This window comes from Mesitornis unicolor, unplaced genomic scaffold (genome assembly GCF_000695765.1).
Source record: "Mesitornis unicolor isolate BGI_N332 unplaced genomic scaffold, ASM69576v1 scaffold16774, whole genome shotgun sequence".
Classification (NCBI taxonomy): Eukaryota; Metazoa; Chordata; class Aves; order Mesitornithiformes; family Mesitornithidae; genus Mesitornis; species Mesitornis unicolor.
The window spans coordinates 13,937-37,424 of NW_010180915.1; the positions used below are offsets into that span (position 1 = coordinate 13,937).

The window sequence follows — 23,488 nt, forward strand, 5'->3', positions numbered from 1 at the left end:
ACACACACACATATATATACACACACACACACTCACACACACACATATATATATACAGCCAGGTAACTCCCTCTGAGGCTTTAGAAGTTCAGGTCATGAAGCAAAAAAACCCCAAAGGATATGGTTACAAATCTTACCAAATGTATTGATGCTGAGTTGGTCTATGAAGTCCCAAAATCGTTCAATCACATCCTGTACTTGCTTCTCGCATTTACCCTGCAGAAGTAAAATCTTATTTATAAAATAATCTTACGCTATCTAAGCATTAACTGCTGCCTTCTCAGAAAGGGAAGAAGATACAAAGATGGTGTGGAAATGAAAACTACAGACACAGCGGCACTCGACTCACATTCTGGTTACAGGTTTATACTCATGCCCAGTAGCAGCAGTCCATTTTTACTGCCTTTATTTTTTGCAAAAGTTTCAACTTCATTGCTGTCTGAAACAGATGAAGTTTTAACATTTGAAATGTGCAAACCCCCCTCACCCTCACCCTATGTTAGGGGACACAAAACTGAAGTTTCTGGAGAGATTTAAGCACAATTTCCATTACCCACCAAGAAGGCTGCAGCTCTCAGGAGCCCAAGGTTACAGACAGACAGACTCCCAAGTCTAACACAGCAGATCACCAGACTTTCAGTTCTGCCAGCAGGAGGGCTGGGGCATGCCCTCCCAAATTAACTTCTACCAACACCCAGTTCAGCTTCAGCCACTGGGGGCTGCAGGTGACAGGACCATCCATGCAGCTGTACCACAGAAACGGTCACTGAGCACCTGCAACCCAGCAGCCTTCCTGCCACAGACTCGCTAACCTCTTCAGACACTGCCAGCTAGGATTTCATGCGACTGCTCCCTGACCTGAATTATTTTAGTCAAAATTAATTGGGCCAATGTGAACATCTGAAATAGCAAGCACTGCAAACCTATCAGAGCTCATGGCAGCACTCATTCACCTCTTTCACACAAACTGCCAGCTGGCTGAGCTGCAGGGAACAGCAAAAGCAGCAATAAGCAATGCAGAAGGTAAGAGCTTCACCTTGCACAGGTCTCTACAGAACTAAAGTCCATCTGCAGCCTCAGACACCCTTTAAAATTTACCCCGTGGAGTGGTACTGACACACTATCACCCTGTTCAGCTGCACATCAAGCTTTGGCTTCTCTTTACCAGCACAGTCCCGGTCACAGAGGACGCAAACACCCAGCCACAGCAGCAGAGCACACAGTGCACCGACGTCTGGGAAAACTCACATTTGTGTCGCAGAAGCCCACGGTACAAGGCTTCCCCTTGCGCAGGAACAGGAACTGGTCATTAGCATCGACGTAGGGAACACACCTATCCTGCTTGTCCCGGCAGCACACCTTGCAAGAATTATCTGTTTCTGTAGGAAAGCAACAAACTCATTCTTCAGCAGCACCAGGAGTCACCTGTAACCCATACCCAGCAGATGTATAACCCCACGTGTCCCCTGGCTGACTGTGTGCCTGCCCAACTTCCCCATGGCAAAGGCAAACGGAGCAAGCTGTCCAATTTTGGGCACTCTGATGATCAAGCCTGAAACTCACATGTGTCCTGTGCAACACATTAGGAGACACAGTGGGACTAAGCTCTCCAAGCTGATACCCCAACATTGCAGGAATCAACAGGCAAGTGAAGAGGTTTCAAACACATCCAAGACAGATTTGAATACTTCTTGGACTTACGTCCTCTAGACACCCCTTCTCCTTGAGTATTTCCCCTCCATTTCAAATGGTGGGGCTCACAGCACCTCCCTGCACTGCCGCTGTGAAGCTTTCCTTCTGCTCCCAGCTGCGTTACCAAATTTAGGAGCTGAGATGGAGAGCGAGCAAAGGGAAGCTTACTGACAGCAGCATATGATGGGCAGGTCTGCAGTAGCAGGGGACAGGACTCGGGGATCCTGTGTCCTCAAGGCACTTTAACCTCTTTGAAATCTTTCTTTAAGCATTTGTTGGAGGCCACCACTTCTCTGACAGATGCCTGCTCCAGAGTTGGCTGGGATCTCTTTACAATCGGAGGACAGTCAGACTTCCCCTCCTGTCCACCTGTGGCAAAGGAGGTAGAAGATGGGAGAGTGCCCTTTCCTCTAACTGGGGGGCCAGACCATAAGTCTCACCTTAATGTCTTCAAACCCAGACCACCAGAGGACATTTACATCCATTTTCCAAACAGAAAATGTTCTTGTTCCCTGAAGAACAAGCAGTTTAAACTTAACCAGAAACTCTGCCCTCCAACAGGCAACCAGTAAGGCCAGCACTCTGAGGAGCGCAGGTGAAGCACACACATCACTACAGTCCCACGTCACCCACCATTGCATGCACACGACCGTAGGTTCTTCTCTCTCTCGCAGAAAGGGACGCACTCCCCGTCCTTGCACTTCCCCATGTCCACACAGACGGTGTCATCCGGAGCATTCCCTGGAGGGGGGCACTCACTGCTGTTCCCTGCAGATGGAGGTCACAGGACTGTGTCAGAGTAAAGTAGAGCACCTTAGCGTGCAGAAGAAGAAAGAAAAATAAAGGAAATCCAGACTCATCCCAGGGGGAACCAATAGCTTGTTCTTGGCTTTCACTTGCAAGCTGCCTGCCAGCTCCTCCAAGAGGCAGCAGAAGTTCTGGAGGCTTTCAACAGCTCGGGCATTGTAGCACTTTGGCAGCCAAGCAGCAGGGAGCAGACCCTGCAGGCACCATCAACAAAGCAGCAGCAGCTCTGACTTCATTCCTTGCCTCCAGGAAAGATTATGAGGAGGAAGTAAACAAGTGGGGAAGTGAAGCAGAGCTGCACTAATTCCACCCTTTCTATGGCAAGATTCAGCTCATTCCTATCCCCTCCCAGTGACACACCCTGTTTTGCTTTTTCTCAAGCGACAGAAAGAAGGGGGGGGAAGAATCAAAATTTTTCATGTTCTTCTGGGCAGTAAATCATCAAGTGACTCCACTACAATGAAACTCATTACAGGGCAACTTTGTGACGCTTAACTGGTCTCTAAAATTACATCTACTGGATGAATAAAGGGCACTGGTTTGAGAGCTGACTGAACAGGACACTGAGCCTGGAGCGCTTGGCTTGCTGACGTAAAGGGGACAGAACCACGTCCTACCAGTGCAAAAAGACTCTCCTTTACAAGTGGCATTTATGGCTTCTTGGCATTTCTTCTGTGCACTTTCAAACTGGCAAGCTTTACAGCAGGGACTGTTCCGATCACTGTGGAAAAATCAAAATGAAAGGAACAAATACTAAGCAATTCTTTTTAAAAAATAAGTACAAGCATGAGAAAGCCAGAGAAAAAGGTTGTTTAGAAAAAAAAAAAAAAAAAAATCACCACCACAAAAAAGCTACTTCTTAGAGACTGACTCACTGATTCAAAACCCTTGTCCTCTCTGTCCCTTTCTACAACCAACCTTTCGACACACCCACTCACTCTTCATTTACCAAAGGTAAAAACATGTAGAAAGTACAACATATTAAGAGAAAACTCCTGGACCCTCCTCTCACTTGCTGTGCAACTTTGGACAAGATCTTCTGCTGTTTTCTTCCCCACGCATTTACCACCATTTGTCCTGAAGGTTTACTACTCTTTATTCTGCGCTCTTTATTCTCTTTGTTCTGCATCTAGTGCAAGAAGGCCCTTAGTACAAACACCGTGATTAAAGTTGAAGGAATTTCTTATGAGTTACATGATCCCTCTAATGTTACATGGCACAGAGCTGGACTCTGAAAAACTCAATTGGACACTGCATTGCAACAGAGCCACGAACACCCCACAGAGCAAGATCAGAAAGACGACTCATTCGGTACAGTCAGTGTGTTGTCTGCTCAAGCACATTTTGCAGGACGCTTGAAAATACCAGTATGTCATCCCAGTTTAAAACTGCCTTGCAACACAAGCAAAAAATGTACTTGCACAGGACATTTCTAATATTAATTTTTGGAATGCCTGAATTTGAAGAATAACAACAACCACCACCACCACCACCACCTTCATGCCTGTAGCTCTTGGTACTTCTCAGAAAACGTAACAGAATGTTATAAAAATTAATGTATGCAAACAGCGCAGGCACACAGCAGCCTTTCCTGAAATCCTTGATTGTCTTCAGCTCCCACATTTAGCCTCAAAGCCAGGAAACAGGTCTATGACCCTGCAGGTAGCTTTAGAGACTTCCAGCCCACCCCATCGTTGTCTCCCGCATTAAAAGAAGTTGCAGCTTCTTTCCCCTTACCTGCACTGGGCACCCTCTTTCAGTTTACAGTCTGCAGAGCAGCAGGGATCAGCCTGTTGGTACAAGAGGCCAGGATCGCATTCCTCCCCTTCATCCACCCTGGAGTTGCCACACACTTTGTTGTTGCGCTCTTTGAAGCACTCCTGGGCCTTGATCTCTATGGTCCTATGGATGGATTTTTTGCTGCAGCTTGAGAACATCTGGAGAGTCACAAGGGGAAAGAGCAGCACTGAGGAGTGTACCTTTCTGTCAACAAGTGGCATCTAAGACAGCCTCAGCCTCCTTACGCCTCCTCGTTCTGGAGTCTCAGAAAGCCGTTACTTCCTCTACACTGCCAGTTTGATACCTTGGAAAAATCTTAGGATAGGAAAGTAATGGCTGGGTCCATAAAGGGCACTGCTACACTACAATGCAGGGATGCCCACATATGGCCTGGCTCATGGTCAGAGAGTCAACTGCAGCTCTCCCACAGCTCCAGGACCACCAGCAACCATCCCCAAGAAGGGCTGAAGTTGTAGCAATGGGGAGAGACTGTGCTGCCTTTTCAGCAGCAGGGCTAGACACGAACCACAAGCCAGACGAGACTGCAGGCTCCTCATCCCCTCGATAGTCTTGGCTTCTCATCTGGAGAGCAGGCACAACGCCAAGTCAACACTGCCAGTGCCAGCTGCTGAGACTGGCGAGCACCATGGCTGTGGCGTCTGGCAGTCTGTGTCCCACAGGAAGAGCTAAGGACCACCCTAATGCTATCTGGTACTGAAGGTCCTGTATTTGACTCTTGCTGATGACTTGCTCTTAGCAGCATATGGCCACAACTAACTACAAACAACTAACTTAAAAAAGCACCTGGACATGCTACGAACTCAAATGAAACTCAGAATCCAAAGATGAGCTTATCTTGCAGAGAACCAACACCGTGCAAATATGTTTTCTTCTTATGGCTAAGTCGTTACATTCCTGATGGTTTCAAGGTACAGGAATCATTAACTAAACAGACTTTCCATGCAAAGAGTGACTGACCATAGCAGAAACTCGTATGTGGAAGCAAAACTATGCAACTATACCTTGTTATTTTCATGATCTCCACTGACAGCAATTGGATACATGACGTATTTCCCTCCCTGGTCTTCAGTGGGGGCACATTCTGGCAGGCTATCAGGATCATGCTCTGCTCCAAAGTTATGTCCAAGCTCATGCGTCGTAACCAGGTCAGCTTCCTTTTTTGAACATGAAAAAACAATGCTGAAAAAAATGAGTCTGAGCAGGAGAGGACAGAATATCCCAGAGGATTCAGGACACCAGCAATTCTAAGACACACTGAGATGGAAAGGGATTTCCCTATGAACTTTTTTTTGTTTGTTTTTAGAAGTAGGCAACTAAAGGCAAGTAAAATCATGGTCCATTTCCACAGGCAAGTTCCAGCACTAGGTTTGAATACTAAACCACTGGTAAAGGCAAAATGCTATTCTAGAATACCCACTTCAAGCTTGTTTTCAATGCAATGCAGATACTTAAAAATATCAAAATTAGCTTTTAAATAGCTGGAAGGCATAAAAAGTTGAAAAAAAAAACCCAATCCAAACAAACACCAGCTACTATGATTAGCCAATCTCTTGTTCAACGTATTGTGCCATTAGAATTTTCTTCTAAATGGATGATGACATTAGGAGTGGTGAATAAGCTCTTCTATTGCATGATTACTGTGAAAGACACCTACAAACATGGCCCAACAGGGATGGATTTCCATCATTTATACAAGACAGGATTCCTTCTGCTGAGGATCCCAAACCAGCTCTGACTCCCTGCAGCGCCTAGACCCACAGATGGTGTCAAGATCACAAGGTGACAGCCACAAGTAAAACTGGCACAGAAATAAAAGTTAACCACAAGAAGAGTTCAGGAGAGAAGCAAGCCTGACGAGCTTTCATCATTTTGGCTGCTGTGCAGGCACAGGAAGGACCAAGCACTGCAATAAACAGCTCTGGTACCCAGGGTAGACATAGCTCATGTGAAAACCAGAGACAGGTGAGCTGCCCAGAGATCACTCCCGTGATTCACCATGTTTAATTCTGGGAAGGGTTTTAAGCAGGTTTTTTCTTTTTTTTAAACCCAAGTGGTCACCATGCAGCACTCTCCCAGTGAAACCAATCCATAATGCTCCCACTGCCTCATCCCAAGCTTTGTGGCCGCCAGTGGGAAGACGGCAAACTCAATTTCCTTTGTAAGCCCAGGCAGAACTCCAGCTTGGAGACTGAACAACAAATGCAAAAAGCATGGCAACAGCTAGAGCTCTTTGTCAACATCCCTCTCACACAAAGCTTCACTGTCTGTTTTTTTTCTAGCTTCTTGACAGCTTCTGTGCCAAGTTTTAGCCCACACATCAATTATGAATCCCGTCTATAATCAGGCTACAGAAAAGCGCAGCTGAGAAGTCAGCAAAAGTCGGCAAAAGAGAAATACGCCCAACTGCAAAGATTTGGTAGATGCGAACACAGGCACTGCTCTGGTATCTTTACAAGTGAGACAACGCTCATATTCAGGCCTTTATTCATTCACTTTCTCATCAACTATTAAAAAAAAAAGCTCAGACACCATCCATATACATTAGGCTTCGTATTAGCACTAATAAGCCCTGCCTATTATGCCGTTCTCTGCTCTACTTATTCAGGACAGACACACACATGCACACAAATATCATGTAGAGAAATTTAATCAAAAGGCCCAAACTAAACCTCCTACTTTGCCTGCACTACTTTCACTGCTTAACCTTGCAAATGGAACAGACGATGTGTACACAGTTGTCCCTTTGCATGTGGCAGGTGTACCTAACAGCGAAGATGTTTGTATTTTCTTATTTGAGTCAGCAGACTCATTTTATTCTTATTGTAAGTCTACTTGTATAATATTTGCTTGCTTTGTTGATGGTTTGGTTTTGGTGTTTAGTGGTTTTTTTTTTTCTTTTTAAAAAGGAAAATACAATTAAATTAATCTTTGGATATCAAAATCATGTTTATAACTAAAAAAATGCAGCTCCTATTAGACACTGGCTATATTTTCTCATTACTGCTCCCCAGGGAATTCAATCTTCAATTCCACTCAGTCCCAACTCCCCTTGTTATCAAGGACAAAAGCTGTGGCTTTTGTTTTGTGACCCACAACCTTGCCCCGAGGGATGTGACTCAATCGGAAAACCAGCAGGGAGAGAGCAGGGAAGCTTGTCACAATCCCATGGCACACACCACCAGCACACACAGACGTCCACTGAACGTCCACGCTCTGCAGAGGAGGATACTCTCCTACCTTGGTGAGGATGGTCTTCCCATAGTTCTTGGTGCTGGTTAAGCCACTGTTCAGATAGATGTCCTTCTTTGCAATCTGACTATAATAAGCTATACAAATGAGAAAGGAACAAATCAAAATTGTCAAACATTTTTCTTGGGTTTCTGGGTTTTTTTGGGGAGTGAGGAATACTTGTTTGGGACATGAACACCGCTATTCCTCTCACAGGCTCACCAGTGAGACCCTGCCTCTTGCCAGTTTTTGAAGTGGGGAACCTTCCAAGCAGTGCATGAACAGCTCATGTATTGCAGCAAAGGGGAAAATACAAGAAACTTCCAAGACAGCAGCATCTGCCATTCCAGAACCACTGCAAGATGTACCCACACAAAGCAACCCTTGGTCTACGGTTTGGTCTAGCCAGCTTGTTCATACCAGACGTCTTAGTGACTTTTATCCTCCCCCCTCCTTTTTCCAACTCCAGCCAAAAAACCAGTCATCTATTCTTTCTGAAAACCAGCCACTGGAGTCTACGCAAATAACACATCATACTTCGTGAAAGTTGGAGAAGAGGATTAAATGCCAGTAACAAAAACTAGCTTTCAACACACAACCGAGAGGGAAGAAAAAGACACCTTGCCTTTAGGACAAATGCCACCATGGCTGTTAGGTCTGGGAGAGCCAACATAAGCCAATCCAAGCGTTCCCATGTCAAAATCTTGATATGTGAAGAGATGGGCAAGGCACACATGAGCTGCTTTCTCAGCAATATCAAAGCTAAATTGCTTTAAAGAAAAAAAAGTCAGATATATGTAAGACACTCTATGGTACATATTAGAAGTCTATAGATAAGAACATTTATCTAATGAGCCAGACAGGCACCTTCTAGAACTGGTTAAGTCAGAAAGCAGCAGCTGTTATATGCCCTACAGAGCTGTAGAAAATTAAATTAATACCCAAGTACACTGTACACATTCATTTACATAACTTCTCTATTCATTTTCCCTTTTCACAGGGAGGGGAAAACCAAGTACAACAATTTGAGGAAGGTCACAAGGAAGCCAGGCTCAGGGCCAGGCATATCAGGGCTGCCTTTCTGACTCAGGCCACGTACTAATAACTGTAATTGGTGCATGCTCTGTAGTTATGCAATGGAGCCCTTTATTATGGGCTACAGGGCACATCAGCAGCTTGACTGTGCATAACATCTCCACATCATGTGAAAGAAGTGGAGGACTTTCACCTGTTTCTACAGAGCAGCTGTATGAACAAGTAAGTCTCTGTAAAGGGCACAATTTTTCAAGGGTTACAACTCACCTCTAGCAGCATTTTCACATCCCAAGCATCTTTCTTATCATCTGGGTAACTTTTTGCCATATTGTAATGCTTTTCTCCAGGATTTACAAGATTTGGCTCATTGTGGATGATGATCTACATTTCAAAAAGGGCAACAACAATGTAGAGGAATTTATTTTACAGCTACAGAAAAGCTTTCAGTGTAATCTTATATGTCTCAATAGATCTGCAAGAAGAAAAATTCAGACTCAGCATGCTTCTAATGTTAACTTTTCAGCCTCTGCTAGATAAGATACACTGACTGCATCATAGGCAACTACATGAGCCATTTTATAGAGCAACATCAATGCTTTTCACTGTAACATTCTGCTTCGAGATGCATGTTATTCTATCAGAAAAAAACCCACCCAAATACAACAAGGATTTACATATAGTATAAATAACCCCAAACCGTTTCAGAGTTCTAGCTAACCAAAACATATTTTAAAGGATTGCTACTGTCCCAATAACCTAGAATTAGTGCATCATGCTCTTTTCTTCTCCCTGTCCAATTAACTCCCCGTCCTTGTTCCTGAAGACCTTTTCCCAGCAAAGAGGCAGCAAGCTTGTACCATGAGTCCCTGTCTCTCACATCACAGCTCTTGCAGTACTCCAAGCCAAAGGATTCCTCCTTTTTTTAATGCCCCTTTCCAGATTTCTGTCCACTAATTTTTATGACCCATCATATAAACTGTAGTCACTGCATCCTGAGTGTCCACTCTGTACCAGCCTCTACAATGCCTTGATATCAAGCTGCTGAGGGGAGTTATTAAAGCTGTTCAGGCAGGATTTGTGGCTTTTTTCAGCTGTGTTTGGTGCCCACTCAGGCTTTGTAAGCTAAGCAGTAGCCATGGACACAAGCAATAAACACATGCGTAAGAGTATGTTTGACAGAAACAAGAATTGCTCATATTCTGGGAAAAAAAACACCTTTGAATTGAGGTTAAATATAGACTCTCCCTGAAAACGCCCATCTCAAAAGCTGTGAGGAACCAAAATGGACATGCAGTGACAAACCACACCACCTCTGGCAAGATGCTATTTCAGCATGCTCCTGGCTTGAGTCAGTAATGTAGGATTTGATTATTTTAGCTCTAATCCAGATAAAATAATCAGAATACTTGATATCCCAAACACGTTTTTATCCTTTAAATTAGAAATCCTTCGCATAGTTCAGTGAATACCTGCTCTATCTGTATGCCATACCCATTGAAGGCTCCATTGTCCCAGGAAGTATTTCGGTAGATGTCATCTACTCTGTCTATCAATTCAATCTATGCAGAAAAGAAAAACAAGTTATTTAGTTCTGAGCTTTCATGTAATAAAGTTCAACATCCTCAGAGAAGCTGCAGCATACTTATCTAGAAACACTCACTTCAAATTAAAATTGAACCTCATAACAGACATACTCATTGATCCAAAAACAGCAGCACTTGGATCCAGAGAGTATTAAACATCTCTCAGAAATTCCCATCATAAAAAACAGTACAAACTTTCCCATTAATCATCTTCATTTGTATCATGGAAGAGCGATAATATTAAAAACAAGACATTTTGGGAAATGCTTTGTTCATATACTAGTTTTCCAGGTTTCTTTGAGAGGAAGGGCAGAGGAGGGAGCTGTTTTTACTGCCTTGTTGTAGCACAATGCTTAACTAGTTTAACTGATCCCCAAGGCCTGCTTCTCACTCGCAGCCAAAACTTTATTATTTTCCTCATTATGGTTCAAGCACAAGGTTCCAGAAAGTCTCTCCCTCAGCGCTCACTATCAATACCTCCCTTCGCAAGCTGTTATCTTCTTAAAAACCACCTTCTACTAAATATAAACCATCAAACTTGCTCAGAATGGAAAGTGACATTCAGAGCCACTTGGTAACAGCAGCTTTAGTTATGCTTTAGTTTTCCATTCACTGTGTTGTTTACAGTACACATCTACTCAGGAAACCCAACAGCAGGTTAGCCTGGAAGACTCATGTGTCAGATGCTGAGATAACAGCATCTCTGCAAATACACAAACAGAGGCTCTGTTACCTAGGGAATGTACACATTTCTGGTGACAGAAAGGTCAAAAAGCCAGCAAGGGGAACAGAGTGACCAGCATTTCAAAGATTCAGGTTCAGAAAAAGACTCCAAACAAACACCAGACTTCCAAAAGAGGTTTCATTTGCTTTTGTCTTGAGTCGTCAAACCCATGCTTTCCACTGCTGCTGAAAGGCTGTGGGCACACATTCTATTTCACAAAAGCTTGTCAGGTAGACAGCCCCACTGTACTGGTTTCGGCTGGGCTAACTGGTAACCAATACATGTGATAGAGCCCTGCTTTCCTGAGGATAGCTGAACACCTGCCTGCTGATGGGAAGCAGTGAATTAATTCCTTATTTTGCTTTACTTGTGCACACAGCTTTTGCTTTCCCTATTAAACTGTTTTTAGGCAACCCACGAGTTGTCTCAAACCCTTTCTCTCCCCAGCCCGACCAGGGAGCAGTGAGTGGCTGGGTGGGGCTAAGCTGCCTGCTGGGGTTAACCCACGACACCCATGGACAACCAAAGGAATTCTGGTTCGATTTTACTGTTCTAGACAGAGAACCCTGGAAGAACTTGAAAAGAAAGCCTGTACAAGTCACTTTTGCCTCTCGTATCAGCTTTAAACATGCTTGAACTTTAAAGATATTTGGATCATTTGGAGTAGAATTCAAAATCCAGGAGATTCTAAAGCTCTGACTGGAAAAAAACACATTTCTTAGACAGAAAAGAGCATAGCCACAAGAAGTACGCGAAGGGAAGGGGTTTGTTTATAAAGAAGAAAGTGAAGACTATTTAACTACAGTATCACCATTCAAAAGTGAATTTTGAATTTTTGAAGCATGATTTAGTACTTTTGCAAGTAAAAAGCACACAGAGTCATGAAGTAAATACATACGTTGCAGAAAAGTAGTGTAAGCTCTATGGTAACTACTGAATCGCTATCTTTTTCCTCCATTTACTTCAGAAAATACTAACACAGTACGTTTACTTACCAAATAGTTTATAGTCGTACTCTCTTCCCCACGGCCCATGTACTTGAAAAAACGATGATCTGCCACTACCAACATCTTGCACGTGTTTTTGGAGTTCTCTGGAACAGTTCTTTTCTTCCGATGGATGCCTGCTAATGTGAACATTTTAAATACAGTTAAACAAACACTCAACAAAACTGCCACTGTTGCATCTACTACCCTTACTTAAGACATGAATGTGAGTTTGGGTGGTATTTTTGGGGGAATGGGGACGTTTGGGTTTGTTTTTTGTTATTTGTTTTTTATTTTTTAATAATTATTCTTAAATTTTGTCTTCATAACAATCCTTAAACTTGTAAGAAAAGTAACATATCATAATGAAATTGAGCTATTCAACAGATTTATCAACAGAGCTTTTACGGTCACCATCTCAGTCGTAACACCTCTCCGCCTGTTCCTAGTCGTCATCCCCATCTCTGCTGCCACAGCTGAGGCCAGAGGAAAGAGGCATCTAAAACTCTCAAAACCCCATCTTAGCTCAAGATGGATTCTTAGAATAATCACTGAGGCCAAACAGGTCCTGCTGCACAGTGCAGATATAAAGTTGTTTTAATGTTCCCAACATTGCTGCCAGCTATCACAACAAGCGCTACTTCAGCCTGATGAAATAGCTCGTATCCTTAGCCTACACTTTGGTAGGGCCAAACATCCTTTCAACAAGCCAAGAGGAAACATGCCCCTAGTGACAGTTTCTTCCTTTCATCAGTTGTTGGGACATTTTTGGATGGGAAGCAGGCACAACAAGGAACGCTACTTCAATAGTTAAACTAGGAACACTGACATAGATTATTGACCAGGTTCTGATCCTATTTGCCTACACAGCCAGAATTCAAGCATTCAAAGATGACCCTCTCCCAAAGTACGGACACTTACCTTCATTTTGCTTCCTGTCTTCCAGTCCTTTTGGCAACAGTTCTTCTTCGTTCAGCTTTAAATAACCACACACTTTGGGGGACTGCAGTCGCGAGACATCTTTAATATCTTCAGACCTATAGACCAGCAGTCTTTCATCTTGCACATTATCTACAAATCTCCACAGTGGCTGACAGCACAAGAGGAGAAATGCAATTAGTTGGGAACGCAGTGAATGCAAAGACTAAGTGTATACAAGTAAAAAAAATATATTTATGTACCATCAAATCTCCAAAGCTTTATGTGCACACACACATAAATACATTGGACTACAGTAATATCACCCATAGCAATGAGTCTACTGATAAAACAATGTCCCCAAGACAGCCAACAGAGTTCAACCCTTTTATGCTACACAGGCATCCAAAAATCTAAGACCATCTTAAGAGAGCAACCACAGACACCTGATAAGGCTGTAGAAGAGGCAGAATTTTTCTTTCTCTCCAGACTATGAGCAAGCTGAGAAGGCATCTCAGGCTCCTCCGCTCCCTCCATAACAGTATGGAGACAGGCACATCAGGGAGGAGATACTTAGACTATGCTAACAAACGCGCTGATCAGAAAAACAGCGGCTGCAGATAACAGAAAATACCTCAACTGCACAGCAGAATGCAGTCTTCATGGCAGAAGGCAGGCTCTTCAACATTCAATGGCTGACCATGAGCCAGCAATGTGCCCTTGCAGCCAAGAAGGCCAATGGCATCCTGGGCTGCAACAAAAGAAGTGTGGCCAATAGGTCAAGGAGGGTTCTCTTCCCCCTCCACTCTGCCCTGGTGAGGCCGTATCTGGAATATTGCATCCAATTCTGGGCTCCCCAGTTCAAGAAGGACAAGTAACTACTGGAGAGAGTCCAGCGTAGAACCACTAAGATGAGGGGACTGGAGCATCTCCCATATGAGGAAAGGCTGAGAGAGCTGGGTTTGTTCAGCCTAGAGGAGACTGAGGGGGAGATCTCATTAATGCTGATAAATATCTAAAGGGCGAGTGACAGGAGGATGAAACCAGACTCTTCTTGGTTGTGCCCAGCAACAGGAAAAGGGGCAATGGTCACAAACTTGAACATAGGAGGTTCACCTTAAAGATAAGGAAAATCTTCTTTACTGTGAGAGTACCAGAGCACTGAACAGGCTGCCCAGAGAGGCTGTGGAGTCTCCTTCTCTGGACACATTCAAAACCCACCTGGATGCGTTCCTGTGTGACCAACTCCAGGTGATCCTGCTCTGGCAGGGAGGTTGGACTGGATATCTTCAGAGGTCCCTTCCAACCCCTACCATTCTATGGTGTTTTTATTTTATTTTTTTTTTAAGCCAACACATCCCTGTTATTATGTGTACATAACAACTACAGCAACACCACCAAATACAACACAGCCAGGGCCTGTTCTGTGCGCAAGGCCAAGTAGCACAAACTGTCCATGTCCACACTGCAGAACACATGGGTCTGGGTCTCCTCTGGCCCTTAGGCAGTGGTCTTTCAACTTCAGACAACTATTATTTAGCACACTGTGGTTTTGGTTCACAGCAAAAAGGTCTTGAAGAGCAAAGGCTGGGCTGGCCCTGCAGCCACGTGTCTATAGTGTGAAACTGAGGGCACTCATTTCACATGCTAGGACAAGACACGAGGGCACCAGGGTTTTATACAAAGGTCTGCAACTGTTCTGAATAGTACGGGAGGACCATGAAAGCAAAGGAAGGCAACAGTGGAGTGACTTTGTCCACATTGCATTTTGGAAATGGTCTCAGGCACACACCACCTCTGACTACACAGAGGCGTCATCTCACCCAGGGCTGGTCAGGGGACGAAGCTGACCCTGGGATGCTAACAGCTAGGCAGTGTGGGTGTCGTGGTTTATACAGTTGCTCTATCACCGGGGGAGGGGGGTTGGGAAAAGGAAAGCAGATTTGTGGGTTGAAACAGAAATATATTTAATAAAATAATAACAACAACAACAAAGATTAATAACAGTTATAATATAAAATACAGAGTTATGCTCAACCAATGTTGTGGGGGAGTAGGCCTCAGGGTCAGGATGGTAAACAAGTCTCTCTCCACATGTTAGCCATGGAAGAGGGAGCAAAAGAGAGCAGGATGAAGAGGCAGAGAAGGACAGTTGTCCCCAGTTCATAGTGAATGTGACATTTACAGTATAAATAGTATTAACTGGTCAGCCTGGGGTCACCTTGGGGTCAACTCCCCTAGGTTTCCGCTCTCCCCAGCCTCTGCACATTTTATCTCAAGACCGCTGAAGACCTTGGGCACTGTGGTAACCCGCATACCAGTATTAGCTGAAACCTGTAACTAAGTTTTATCACTTTGTTCCCATGAAATTGAGTGCTGTATTCCTTACAAAACTGCAGTTTTCCTCAACAGAAAACTGACTCTAAAATTCTGTCCCACCAAACCAGGACAGTGGGCAAGTTGGAGCCTTCAAACCATGGTCTGCCTTCATTTAGCTGTACCAGACGCAGCCAGGGAGAAGCAAGGGGCTGGCTGCGTATGGAGCTGAGATATGCTTACATTACTCTGGACCACAAACACAAAAATGCTTTAAACCACAATCAAACGGCTGCTACATGCTCTTAACACAAAACACAAGCACAGCGGTTTGGGTATTCCAATCACACATTCAAACTTTAACACGACTGGATTTCCCAGGTTTACCCATAATTCTGCACATCCTTGGGACTGAAGACAATTACAATATCCACGTAACACTTAGCCATAACCACCGTTATTCAGCCATCCTAATACAGCTTGTGTCTGAGAATGTACTGCACTGAACAACTCATTAGGATAGTCTTTAATTATGTATTTGCTGAATAATTTTTAAACCAACAGTTTAAAATAACACAAGCAACAAAAATGGTGAGAAACAGAAACAAAGGAGCAGGGAAAAAGACCAGATTTTCAAATAAAGCTCTAAGAATGGGAAAAATTCCAAGATGCAACAAAGCCAAAATTTTAGAAAGCTCAACTAATCTCAAATTTGCTCAGAAGGCAGCACAGTTTGTTATTCTAGAGGACATGATCACCACTGCCTACTAACATTAAATGATTACTGTTTCTAAAACTCTTTCCTGTTTGAAACATACCTTCTTCCTGATGTATCTAAAACATGTAAATGTCAGAGAATGTCACTCACTAATAAAACTCAACACTTACAAAGTTAAGCTGATTTCCAATCTTTCCCTTCTCCCTACTCACCCCAAAACAAACACCACCACCAAGTTTATTTTAATCTATAGAGCTGTCAATGTAACTAACTACAAAGAGAAGCATCCACATAGGAAAGAGATGATTGTTTGAATACACCTTTCAATAGCAAATCATACCTCGATATTGTATTCTTCTCCATCAGTACTGATTCTCACTGTAAAATCTTCATCCCCAATATGTGCCACAACCTTGGAATGATGTTCTCCTTTAACATAAACAAATGAAAAATAAAATCATTTAGCTCTACTTGCATGCACTCCTGCACAGACACTGTTTGTTGAGTTTTTTTAATTGTTTCTAAACTTCATGCCAAATTACCTTCCTCAGTCTCTGAAGAACACTACGCTGTCCAGTTTAAATGAAAAAAAGAAATGAGCCAGCACTCTCCCCCAGTCTGAACTTCCCAGTGGTCACAGTCATCAAGACTGAGATTTAACCGATAATTCTGCAGAAAGTGTTGAGATGACACTGGGAATTAGTAATGGGACACAATATTTCTGCCAAGAAAAGCAGCTTGCATCTTACTACAATCAGACAGCAGTTTCATGGCGTCAGCCTGCATTCCAGTGGGAAAGACTTTCACCACATCACACAGGCAACATAAAAATCAAAACAACTTAGCAGAAGCGTTAGTGCTGGACTACAGTGGGGCAAGATACTCTTTCTTTACAAAAAAAGTATTCTGCGAAGAACCATCTTAAAGTCTTTTACTACAACATTCTGGGCAACACTGCATCACCACTACCTGAGCTTTGCGTTCTGGGACAAGGAACATTCAGGTCCTACATTTCCAGTTGGAATTAAAGCTACCATTGCCATTTTCAAAACAAACAAACAAACAAAAAGTCACAAGCTTCTGCTTGAGTAAATGATACCTTTGTGTTCTGCCAAACTAGGCAGAAGAGTCCTATCTTAGGCCCTTGGTGCAATACCTCAAAAAACCCCCAAAAAACCCAAACGCACACCAACCAAACCTAAAAACAAAACCAACAAAACCCAAATCCACCACAAAAACAAAACCAGAAAACCCAGGGGGCATGCAAATTAAGTTTACTTGTTCATCCTAAACATATCTGATGAAAGTGAAGGCAATATACCATTTACTTTGGCCAAAAGCCTCGTGCAAATCTGTGCTTTCTCAGCACTGACACAGTCTGGTCCATACTAACCAACTACATGTCCGGTGAAAAAGTCTTGCCATTGAACACGATACTCCTTTTCCTTGCCTTCACCATCCACAATTAATGCTTGAAATTTTTCTGAAAAGTGTTCAGCAGTTGCAGTTAAGTATAATTTAAAGTGCCTGTAAAAGAATTTACTTTCATTTATTTTAAGCAAAGTACATCCATAACAGACACATCCAGCCTCCATTTTACGGAGTGTCCCGAAGAAGTTTGAAAGTATTAACTCTGAAAAGCAGGCTACAAAAACATACACTGTCATTCAGAACTGTAAAGTATTTTTAAAGTGTCAAAGACATTTACCTATAAAAAACAAACCCCCAAACAAACCACAAACACTCTATCCCCCCAAACAGTCCCAGTCTGCTCATGATGTATCTTCTTCACACGCAGTCAAGCAAAACCAGTTACTGGTAAACATTTAAAGAAAATCAGACCAAGGAATTTGTTAATCTCTTTTAAGTTAAATTATCTTCAAGTTCTTATTTTCTGAAATAATACAATTAGAAGACCGTAATAAGAAATCAGAACTTTGTTGATTTTTATGATATAGCATCACAAAAACTAAAGGCTATCCCAAGATGCAAGTAAAGAACCTTCTCTGATGAAGTCACAGGGGCTCTTGGTTTACGTGGGCAACGGGTCGAAAATTTTTGATATGCCTCTCCGCAATTATCCTGTAATGATCATTGGCAGTATTGCAAACTCACCATCAAGCCAGGGTGCACAAAGCAGTGCAAGACAGGGTCAGCCAGACAGGATTTGATCGCACAAACCCTTTATACTTGCTACTTAAAAATTATCTGCCAAACATTTAGAGATAAAAAAATATGCACAACTTGTGTGAGTTATAGTTGTACCTGACAGATGGGCAAGGCACACGAAAACACGGTAGACAAAGATGTCAGGTAAACAAAATTGACTTGTTAACAGCAGTTAATCAACTTTTTAAACACCAAATGCTATTCTCACCCTGCTTCCCCATTTCAGATTCACAATTAAATCACTGTCACTTCAGCAAACAGAATACTACAGTGCAACTGCTTTTTCTATTTCCTCTGAGCCTCTCTGAAGTCACATAACCACGCAGATCACTAATTCACTGGCCAGTCATGACAGAAAACAAGATACCTATTTCTGTGTTTGAAGTTGTGTATTATTCATCACAAACCGAATGAAAATATCACACTATTTCATTGCTGATGATTTAATTACCTTTGCAGGGCTGAAAAACTTAAGAGCCTCTCTACGTGTGTCTCAGGCTCGAGGTCCCTCTTCTTCAGTGAGTGTTGCTGGATGCTAGACTGAGATAGGATGTCGTAGTCTGAAAGCATGGACTCCACTGTGTCTGGAAGAACAAGAAGGAAAGTTTTAGTTTCAGGAGACTCTTGCAAATGCACACAAACCAGCAAAACTGAGCATCAGTTTGCTCTAATTTTAGGATAACTATTGTACATTTCTAGAAAGGTGCATTTTGTGTAGGCAAGTAGAAATCATAGTGCAAGACAAGACATGATCTGAGAGAGGCAAACAAAGAACTTAGTTCACTTCTTGTAGCAGTTTTTGAGCAACCAACCCATCATTTTTACTGCCGCAGTTGTGCAGAGCGAATGGTCTTCCCGGCTGCCTCCTGGAAACTAAATGGGGGAAAACAACCCCACTTCTCTGCAGTGAATCACTGTTCTCCCCACCTGCTGGTCCCCATCCAAGTCTGAGGAAGAAAATAATTTAACCTAGGAAGCTGCTACCAAATTCACTGATCAGAACTGCGTGTATTACTTCTCTGTCCAACAGCAGCCAGAAAAGAGATGGCTGCATAACATAATGAACCAGCAATAACCAACGAGGCACTTCCAGGTACCCTGCTTTCCCCGTCTTACCACCATGAAGACTACTTTGATTGACCTACTCAGAACATGAAAACTTGTTCAGAGGAGGGAGACCAAGGGTCCAAACCTCTATGGGGAGCAGCACACAAATGACAAATTCAGGTCAATATTCTGCAGATGCTTCTACCATTAACAAGCACCCAATGCCAGCTGCCAACAGTGTTTGGCTCTTGCTGATAAAGCCTCCTGCTGCTTTGTCAGGCATCCCTTTGCAGGAGCATCCACCACCCACTGAGACACCTGACAACCACCTTCACTTCCACCAGCACTGATCAATTCATTTGCTGTTTACAGCCTTAAATAGAGGCCCTTATTCCCACATCACTATCTTCCTTCTCTGCCAGAGGTGCTCACTGCACCAAATGAGGAGTCAGCTGTGTTTTTACAAGAGGCAGAAGTGCTTATCCAGTCTGTCTTTATTAAAAAGGCCATGGCTTGGAGGTGAGGAAAATTAACAACCAGTGTACGTGTGCTCACATGAAGAGCGAGGGAGCTGCAGAAACAAGGATGTGCCTCACACCCCTCTTGGCCCTGCACCAGACACTACCAGCAAAGCATCCTGACCTATAGGTGACACAGGTGTCCTCTCATGTGCCAGAAGTCACCAAGCTGTGGCTCTCAGGCTTCTCCCTCCCCAGCCACCCCTCCCCTGCCATTGAGCAACACAGGAAGGGCAGTGCAGTTGCAATTTCCTGATTTCTGTTTACAGCCCACAGGTCGAGAGCACCTGCAATCGATTACTGTGCATTTCGGGTTATATGCAAAGGCAAGTTTCCACCACCTTCCTTCACATTGTGGGTTCCCCCCCCCCCTCCTGTGCCCACTGCTGCATGCCAGGCAGCACCTTCACCATTAGCTTGCCTCTATGCTGCAAACCTGGTTCATTAGAGCCACACAGTGACCAAATAGCTAAAAATCCCCAAAACACCTATTTTCTTTAAAAGCCCATTATAATTCATTGCTTATGGTCTGATACCTGCCCTCATCCAGAACCACCTATGAGGTGAGTGGGGACAGGCACGGAAAATCAATTCAGTGAAAAAGAAACAAACTTCATTAAACTGTCTAGTCCTAAATTCTTTTGATTAAGCCTGAGATTCTTCCAACACACTCGACTATAGCAGACCCCGCAACTAAAGTGAATGTTGATACATGGCATAACAAACATTGATTCATGATACAGAGCAAGAGCGTGGTATGTGGGCCATGAAGCAAGAGAGGTGTGGTACCACTGCTGCGCTGCTCCGAGACTTCCTGACACCGAGGCTGGCCAAGCACAAGGTCTGACCGAGATGCACGACCCCAGCTGCAAAACATAGGTCTTTCTGCCTGCAAAGTTCAGCCCAGCGCCAGGGGAAGGTCATGCCACAGAGCAAGATACAGCTGCCACTACAGCCACACAAAATGTCTCAATTTCTTGGCAAAAAACCTGACAAGTCTGCTAAAGAAATTAGGGTTTTTCTATTTGGTAGGCAAGAACTTCAGAAGTCCTGCTCCACCTCAACACACAAAAATGCCCTTCTGGAAATGCATCACAGAGACATGGGAAGCATAGTAAGAACAAGGCCTAGAGAGTCAATGAAGATGAGTAAGACGATTCTGTTCAAGTAACAAATGAAACACAGGACACTCCTAGTTCCTGTAACCCTGAAACAAGAATGCACTTGTTCGTATTTCCTCTTACGCTTCCTAAATTGGTTTGCTTTTAGTTTTACTTGCAACATAAGTTAAAGACTTCAGATGTGATGCTGCTGGACATAAATCTGTGAGTATCAGACAGGTATCTGATTCAGGTATCACACAGAGATGGAAAAAAATATAATCGTAACATGCTCAAACCAAAATTTTTCTGTAAAATTCTCATACTGTGAAAAGAGAATCCATGGTCATGGCTTAATGAAAATAAAAGATGAAGTGTCATTATTTTAAACAAAATCCAGAACTGTACAGAGTCCAACTGCGAAGCAGTCTGTGGATGGGAGCCACAGCAAGCATATACTTAAATATTTTTTATTCAAGTTTAAAAATCTCTCTGGCATTCCTTCCTCATTATCTTCATTATGGTCCAAAAGCCATTTCCCACAGGCTTCAACAGCACTGAGCTGACTCAGGTCTTCCCAAACCACTTTCCTGTGGTTCCTGCCCTTCTGGCCTCTCCTGGATTTCTGTATTCCTCTCCTTTTGGAGGACACATTGATTTCATCCTGATGTCCCAAATACATATTTATTTATGACCACTAGTTCTCACTTCATTGCACCTTCTCCCCTGAGAGTGGAGATCTTGCCAGAACATTACATTTCAGGTTAGTAAGGGAATCAGGGAAGGAACATCAGTGACAAAGATGATACTGCAAAGTCTTCAAGAAGAAATCCACAGCAGTGACTTTACCTCTGCCCCAGCTTTGAACTCACTATTTCCTCCTTTTTTTCCAGCTCGTTTCAAGGCAAAAAGTCTACTGCCACTAGATACTGCAATTTTAAGTAAATTATGGGCCAGTACACATTGCAGCAGGCTACTCAACCAACAATGAGCTCAAGAATGTGCTGGGCAACAGCTTAGCTCACCAAGTTGCACACCACCGCGTATTTTTTAAAAGAGGAGGTTTCTCTTCAAGTGCTCAGCTACTAATTCAAATACCAACGGCATCCTTCTCCAACCAGCTCCACTTTCATTAGCACAGCAGTAAATTCCCATGATCTCATGCCCAGTCTATTGCCCGGAAAGCAACAAGTACATGTGGCAATTCAGGCATTTCATAAGCATTCTTTTGAACTACATTTTTTATAGAAAGGTTAAGCTTATCTAGAAGCATGAGGCTTCAACCCAGAAGATCTAAACACAAGATCCAACAATATTTAAAAATGCTACTTTCGGGATTTAAAAGTGACCACAAGAGCATCAGAGGGGTTTGCAGGAATGATTGTGGTTAGTTCTCCAACCATCCCAAAGGGAATAAAAGCAGAAATAAATCTCCTGTGAAAAGGCACAGGAATGGGATGACAACCCTACAGAGCAGCCCTACAACAACGCCTGGGGAGGAGAGTTTGCTCTGTGACTGTTATATCATTGGCATCCTCAAGGCTGAAAAAGGGCTCCAGCCTGTATTTTGTGTGGCACTCATTGACCACAACCCAGGTACTGACTTCGAGCTGATTTCCACCAGACATCAAATGCTTAACAGCAGCTTGTGAGCGGCTAACTAATAACTTTTCTGATTCAGCTGAGGAATGAATGAATGGTTGAAGGGCTCCATATTCTTTATTGTTATTTATTTTTTTTTTACTCTCAGCCTCAGTCAGAATTTGGACTGCAAAACACAGACTGGAGTCTTTCCAACCTTAACCATGTCAGCTAAAGTAAGTTTCCATCACCCTACATAAAACAGCTGCCCTTGTGTTTGTGGTAACAGTGGGTTACCAGCTGCAATAGGGTGGGATCATTTGACTGGAGCACCATTCCAGGGAGTGCTAATGGAGGAGGCAAATATACCTCAATATATTAATACCTCAACTGGGCACATAAATGGTCTTCACCAGGCAGGAGGTGATGCAGTCATGCCTAAATGTTTATGGGTACCTTCTCTTAACAGTTTACACTGCTTTTAGGAGACCGTTGATGAAGAGAACACGTTGAGAAGATCCATCTGTGGGAAAGCTGTTCCGTAACAGCTCATTGCACGTGCTGTTACATCCTTCTCCAGTACATCTGGTACAGAGCCATTGCCAAAGACAGAAAACAAAGTAAACTGAAACACTGATTCCATGCAAAACAGCCCATGCTTTTAACAGTTTAGATAAATTATGTTTACTTGTTTCCACCAAAGAGTGGCTGCTGCTTTGCTCAGAGTATACATGAACAGAGGAATTTGTGTGAGAAATGTGTTCAAAGCAAGAACCGAACGTATGTCGGCCAGCTTATAAACTGTAACAGGATAAAGGTTTACACACTGTTTAAATACATTTCTAAACAAACCTATTAGCAAGAATGGCCAGCCACACCAGCACTGCTGAATGTTTTAAAAGGCATGATTTTGACTCAATCCCAACTGCACCACCAAACTTGCTAACCCATGTGAGAAAACAAGGTGCCTCAATTCAGTTAGTCACCAGCACAGCACAAAGCCTCGGGGTACGGTTACACAGACCTCGCACTGGGAGGTAAGGCAGGCTGATGATTTACTGGCTACCAGCTACTTCGCAGTGTATTTTTCCTACAGTTACACAGCGTAAACTATTTTCCACTTATCACACACTGAGAAGTGCCCAGTGATAGATACTGTGGAAAACATAACACCTACAAAACACCCTTGAGCTCATCTCAGGAAAAACTTGCTCATACAGCTGCACCCTTACTCCACTCCAAAGTTTTTATTCTCTACAGTAAGAG

General features: G+C 43.2%; 1 protein-coding gene across 1 annotated transcript in view; it reads right to left on the reverse strand.

The window, feature by feature from the left end:
• ADAM17 (ADAM metallopeptidase domain 17) overlaps positions 1–18,555 on the reverse strand; it is a 23,489-nt gene extending 4,934 nt beyond the window's left edge. The window contains exons 1-15 of the mRNA XM_010183250.1: positions 18,428–18,555; positions 17,201–17,334; positions 16,148–16,236; positions 12,777–12,945; positions 11,865–11,995; positions 10,032–10,121; positions 8,830–8,943; positions 8,153–8,297; positions 7,537–7,625; positions 5,301–5,453; positions 4,237–4,436; positions 3,117–3,220; positions 2,326–2,460; positions 1,249–1,379; positions 138–216 (exon numbers count right to left, since the gene is read on the reverse strand). Of these exons, the coding sequence (XP_010181552.1) occupies positions 138–216; positions 1,249–1,379; positions 2,326–2,460; positions 3,117–3,220; positions 4,237–4,436; positions 5,301–5,453; positions 7,537–7,625; positions 8,153–8,297; positions 8,830–8,943; positions 10,032–10,121; positions 11,865–11,995; positions 12,777–12,945; positions 16,148–16,236; positions 17,201–17,334; positions 18,428–18,546 (1,882 nt within the window). The 5' untranslated portion in view covers positions 18,547–18,555. The remainder of the gene's footprint in view (positions 1–137; positions 217–1,248; positions 1,380–2,325; positions 2,461–3,116; positions 3,221–4,236; positions 4,437–5,300; positions 5,454–7,536; positions 7,626–8,152; positions 8,298–8,829; positions 8,944–10,031; positions 10,122–11,864; positions 11,996–12,776; positions 12,946–16,147; positions 16,237–17,200; positions 17,335–18,427) is intronic.
• Positions 18,556–23,488: the final 4,933 nt, after the last annotated feature.